This window comes from Melospiza georgiana, chromosome 6, assembly GCF_028018845.1.
Source record: "Melospiza georgiana isolate bMelGeo1 chromosome 6, bMelGeo1.pri, whole genome shotgun sequence".
Lineage (NCBI taxonomy): Eukaryota > Metazoa > Chordata > Aves > Passeriformes > Passerellidae > Melospiza > Melospiza georgiana.
In genome coordinates, this window is record NC_080435.1 from 58,766,546 (window position 1) to 58,772,082 (window position 5,537).

At 57.8% G+C, this 5,537-nt stretch overlaps 1 protein-coding gene across 1 annotated transcript; it reads right to left on the bottom strand.

The window, feature by feature from the left end:
* Positions 1-2,856: 2,856 nt before the first annotated feature.
* SIX6 (SIX homeobox 6) lies at positions 2,857-4,660 on the bottom strand. Its single transcript, XM_058026771.1, has 2 exons — positions 4,089-4,660; positions 2,857-3,025 (listed from the first exon to the last, which is right to left on the bottom strand). The coding sequence occupies exons 1-2, from the start codon at positions 4,658-4,660 to the stop codon at positions 2,857-2,859; spliced, it is 741 nt and encodes a 246-aa protein (XP_057882754.1).
* Between the last annotated feature and the right edge of the window lie 877 nt (positions 4,661-5,537).

Consider the following 5,537-nt stretch of genomic DNA (forward strand, 5'->3'; position numbering starts at 1 on the left):
GCCCTCCCCATTCACTTCACTTTTGATACAATATTTTCCCTCTTTGTTAAGCCGGAGAGAGAGGGGTCAAGGCAGACTTTTTAGTGACCCTTTCGGAGCGTTTTGTTTAATGTAAATACAAGCTCCTTCACTCTTACCCGCTTATAATTATTATTATTTTAAAAACAACCAGAGGCTTGGGAGGGCGATGGCTTGGGCTGATCTTTAGGGGGAAAAAAAATTCCTGAAAAACCTGGGGGAGGACATTCAATAAGGGAAGGGAAAGAGCAGTTGGGAAAAAAAAAATAACAAACGAGGGGACGGGGTGGGGAAACTGCGGGGTTTTGTTTTGGGTCTTGTGAAGGCTCGGGCGCAGCCCCACGGCCCACGGGGAAGAAGAGGAGCTGGGAGATGCGGAGATGCTCGGTTCTCCCGTTCTCCCACAACAAGAAGGGCCGGGCAGGGGGCTGCTCTTCCCACGGGGGCTCCGTGCTCCTTTCCCCACCCCGGCCACTCTCTCCGAAGGTTGGTTTGTGCTCTTGCCGCCAGCACCCGCAGGAGGGTCCCTACACTCACTCCCTGCACTCACTCCCTGCACTCACTCCCTGCACTCAAGGGAGATGCCGCATCCTTCACGGCACCCAAACCCTCTGTCGAAAGAGACAATATCGTCCCCGCTGCCCATTGAACAAATTCCAGGTGTTTTTTAGTCGCAAAGAAATCCCGCGTTAGCAGACGCTGAGCGCATGTGCTCTCTGCTCTCTTTCTATCTTTAATTCGCCACAATAAGCGCTGCTACTCTGCCCGCAGAAGCCGGTGGAGAAATTGAATCCAATTCACCGATTTTCCGGGAAGGAAAATAAATAAAGAAAGAATAAATAAAGGTGTATTTCAGCAGATTCCGTTTTGAGGGCGAACACCGCTTTTGCTCCCAAAACAAACTCATGGGTGGGAAGCGTTGCCCATCAGCGAACCCCAAACCCAAGGTAAAACCCCAACCTCGTTTGGCGCTTAAACAGCACAGCCGGGCTCTTCTTGCTCGGCTTAAATCCACAGGAGTTCAGGAGACACCAAACCTCAGGGTTTGGGGTGCAAAGTGCTCTCCTGACCCTCCCGTAGGTGGGTACCCCAAACTCAGGTGGAGGCCCCTACTCTGCCCGGCTCCCCTCCCTGCGATCCGACCCTCAGCACTCCTAAAATGTAAATTATTTGCCTGTCCACCAGGAAAAGATCTGCCTGTAAATTTACTTGAAAAAACAGTTTAAAAATTCCTGCTACCCCTGGAATAATCTGTAGGGAAAACCAAGGTACATGCATTTGGGGACGGAACGCAGCTTTAAGCATGGGGGGTGTAAATGCCTTGAATCCAGGTTTAAATTCAAACTTAGAGGGGCAGAAGTCGCTGCCTAGACGGGAATATCCGTCCCGATAAAAGGCAGCAGGGCTGAATTGAACCATCAGGGTTTGAAATGCCCCTGCCCCTCGCAGGCAGCCGGAGCCGGGGCATCTCTGCTGCCAGCGCTGCCCGGCTTCCCCCGGTGCCAGGCTGCGGCTGCTAAATAAATGGAGCCAAGCAATCAGCTTACCGGGGAGGCATCTCTCTGAGGACAGGCAAGTCAACGCGATGAGACCGAGAAGACAAAAAAAGCACAGCTCAGGCGATTTAAAGATCAATGTCAAATTGTATAATATAAAATCCTTCTGCTGGGGAGAAAAGCTTAGCACGCTCCTTGGACCTGGCGTTTGGTCTCCTCCAGCAAAACAAAGCGAGGGAGGCGGATGGTGGGGACAGCCACGGGCACACGGCAAAGGTACCGATTTGGGGTAATTTAGCCCCCTTTATGGCCTTTCACTGGCATGGAGAACTGTTAATTCTCCATCTTCTCCTCGCCTTTGCCAGGTGAGGGAGGAAGCTTAGTTTCCCTGGCGGGGCTGTGCCCCAACCATTCCTCTCCATAATATTATTATTTTTTTTCATTTTCTTCCCCTCGTTCCTCTCAGAAAATTCGCCTCCGATAATCCCCAGCGCTTCAGCCCTTGGGGGAGAAGAAGCCGAGGCGATGCCGCCTCCTTCCCTTCCTCGGGCACCCGCATCCCCCGCCGGCCCCGTTCCCGCTCCTCTCGCCTCATCCCGGCTCCTCCCAGCTCCCTGCCTGGCAAAAACATCATCCCTGCTCCCAAGGACCGGCTAGTTCTGTCCTGCCGAGCTGCTGCTGAAATACCCGTGGCCTCGGAGATCTGCTCTGCGTAAACCGGCGGGCTTGGAACCGACACCGTCATTTCAAAGCAGATGCGAGGGGGTCGTTCACCAAATATTTTATTATGGTTTTAGGCTGCTTCATACAGTTTCGTCCTGCACATGCTCTACAAGTCACCTGTGCACATAGAGAACAAGCCAAAAATAATAATAATTAATAATAATAATAGAAAAAAATCTACCATAGCAATCCCTTAAATAAGTAAATAAACATTATATATATATATATATATATAAAAACCCTTTAAAGTAAAGCAAAACCCAACCAAAAGAACAGCGTCTTTTCAACATGAAACAACCCCGCGTGATAAGAGCGGGGGCTCAAACATTTTGCAACTTGGCATTCGGTTTCTTGATGAATTGCTTTTTTTTTTTACGTTTTCTGGGCTTTCTTTAATTATTTCTTTTTAGGCATCAATTCTGCAAATCCTTCGAAACAAAGGCGACAACGATTTTAACGACGTTTTTTTAATGCAGTCTGCTGCGGGGCTGGGAGGGCGGCGCGGCCGGGGAGCGCCCCGTACCCCGCGTTGGGCACGGCCAGCCCCGCCGCTCCGGCCGCGGCCGAGGCACCGCTGGGCCGGGCCCACCTCTCCGCCCGCTTCGCCGCGGCCGTGGTGTCAGATGTCACATTCACTGTCGCTGGATGTGATGGAGATGGCGGAGGTGGCCGCTTTGCTGGAGAGGCTGGCTGCGGGGCTGGAGGCGGCCCCCGGCGCCTCCCCGCCGCTCTCCTCCTCCGCGGGCAGCGAGCGCACCGAGCCCTGCGTTAGCACCTGCTGCTGTAGCCTGCAAGGAAGCGGCACACACGGCATCACCGCCCGCCCTCCGCACCCCCCGTGTCCCCCCAGGGGCTCCCCCGACCCTGCCCCCGGCTCTCACCGCTTATACCGGCCATGGGAGACAGGAGGAGCAGGGTGGGCACCCGCTTCCTCAGCTCTGTCTGAAAAACAGGGCGCCCACCCCAGGGTCAGCCCCACTCCTCTGCTGGCACGCCCAGGGGAAAGTTGTCACCCTCCTCTGCAGCCTGTCCCCAAAGCAGGCCTTGTCTTAGGGGTCAGTAATGCCCGGCGGCAGCTCCCGGGCGGCGTCTCCCCGCCAGTAGGCCTTACATCTTCCCTTAGCCGGTAAAAAAGGGCTCGGGGTGACAGCACCCACGCCCTCGACGTGCGACAGTCCAGCTGAGGGGTGGCAAGGGGAGTTTTCCCCACCCCGGGGTCTTGGGCAGGAGATAAACAGGGAACTCTGCTCCGTGCCCTGCTTGCCGGGCCGCCTGCTTGTGTCACTAGTGTTGGGATAACGCTGCTCCTTCTGAGCCGTGATTTTGTTCCGTAACATACATTTAAAAAAAATTATATTTTTTTTTCAGGTTGTATTTCTATTATATATTTATAGATATATATATAATAGAAACAAGAACAATATCCCAAGGAGTGTTCCCGGATGGCTCCGGTGGAGGAGCAGGGCACGGCGGCTGCGGCAGGGCCCGCAGAGGGCATGGCTGGTTCTTCTCAGGATGGACATTTCTCAAACCAGTATTTATATGTCCGGGCAAAACTTTGGAAGGCGTTTGTCTCTGCTCAGCCCCTGAACATGGCCCTTCTGCAGCCAGGAGAGTTCCCTTCTCCTGCTCCCCCTGTCCCGCTCCCCCACAGGGCAGCCAACATGGAGCCCAGGGCGGGAATCTTCCCCTATTAAATCGAAGTAATAAAAAAGCCTTAATATTTTCCCGCTGCTCCTGCTTTATCTCACTGAAAAATCTCCCGGGATCGTTTCCCCCATCCTCTGCCGGCAGTCTCGCACCGCCTACCCGCAGGCTCCGGCCCCGGGGGAGCTGTGTCCTGCCCCTTACCTGTTCTTAGCGGCTGCTGCCCTGTCCCTTTGCCGGCGGTTTTTGAACCAGTTGCCCACTTGCGTGGGGGTAAGTCCCGTGGCCTGAGCCAGTTCCCGCTTTTTGCTGGGGTTGGGGTAAGGGTCCTGCAGGTACCACTCCCGCAGCAAATGCCTCGTCCGCTCCTTGAAGCAATGTGTCTTCTGCTCGCCGTCCCAGATGGTGCGCGGCAGCGGGAACTTCTTCCTCACCCGGTACTTGTCCACCGGCCCCAGGGGTCGGCCCCGCAGCTTCTCCGCCTCCTGGTAGTGCGCTTCCAGCCAGAGGGCTTGCAGTTTGGCGTGGGACTCCTTGGTGAACTTGTGGTTCTCCAGGATGTGGTAGAGCTCCCGGTAGTTCCCCGTGTGGAAGGCCACGATGGCCCGTGCTCTCAGCACCGACTCGTTCTTGTTGAGCGCCTCGCAGGCCGCGGGGGCCACGGGCAGGGACCAGAGGAAGCGCCCCAGGCGCTCGATGTCCCCGCTCTCCTCCAGGGTCTCGCATACCCCGGCCACCTGCTGCGGGCTGAAATTGAGGATGGGCAGCTGGAACATGGAGGCGGCGCCGGGCTCCGCTCCGCGCTCCGCGCACCCGCGGCGATGCCCGCCGCCACCGCGCACAGCCCCGCGGCGGGGAAGGGGCAGCGGCCCCGGGCCGCCCCTCGCTCCGCTGCTCCGGTGCCGGCCGAGCTGCCGCGGGAGGGACGGCGGAGGGCGGAGAGGCGATGGGGAGCGCTCGGCAGCTCCGGCGACTGGGGGCGGTGGGCAGGGGCGAGGCGGAGGAGGATGGAGCGAGGAGGGAGGGCGGGCGGGGGGGAGGGAGTGAAGGGGAAAAAAAAAAAAAAAAAAAAAGGAGGAAAAAAGAAGAAGAAAAAAATGAAACCAGAAAAGGCACAAGCGCAGCTCCCCGCCGCCGCCGCGCTGCTGCGGGAGCGGCTGATTCGCTGCGGGCTCGGCAGATTGGCTCCCGGGTTTCCATGGCGGGGCTGCCACTCACTGTCAGCCGCTGCCAATCACGGCGGAAGGGCCCGCACCGCCCCGCTCCCCGCCCCGCTCCCCGCCCCGCTCCCCGCCCCGCTCCCCGGGCACCGCGACCCCGCCGCCCGCCCCGCCGACCCGGGCAGGGCAGAGAGCCCCGGGGAACGCAGCATGAGGGGAGGGAAGGCGGCTCCCTCCCAGCCTGGAGGGAGCGGTCCCAGCGATAGGACGCCCGGGACCCCCGCACCCTCCCCGGTAAAGCTGCGGGCTCCGGCCCGGCGATGCTCGCACAGAGCTCCTGGCAGCCGCGGGCGGAGAGGGGGACAAGGCAGAGCTGAGAAATCACATAAAAAGATTGGCTGCGTAACGGTGACAGTGATGCTGGGAATGTCACTGACAATGGTGCGGCGGGAGCACGGCAGGAACAGCCGAGATTTAGGGAAAAACTCTCCCC

Bases quoted from the DNA above. Each gene is read 5' to 3' on its own strand.
- SIX6 (XM_058026771.1), bottom strand. From the start codon at position 4,660: ATGTTCCAGCTGCCCATCCTCAATTTCAGCCCGCAGCAGGTGGCCGGG. The intron at 3,026-4,088 runs GTAAGGGGCAGG...GCTTCCTTGCAG, and splicing joins GCAGCAGCCGCTAAGAACAG to GCTACAGCAGCAGGTGCTAA.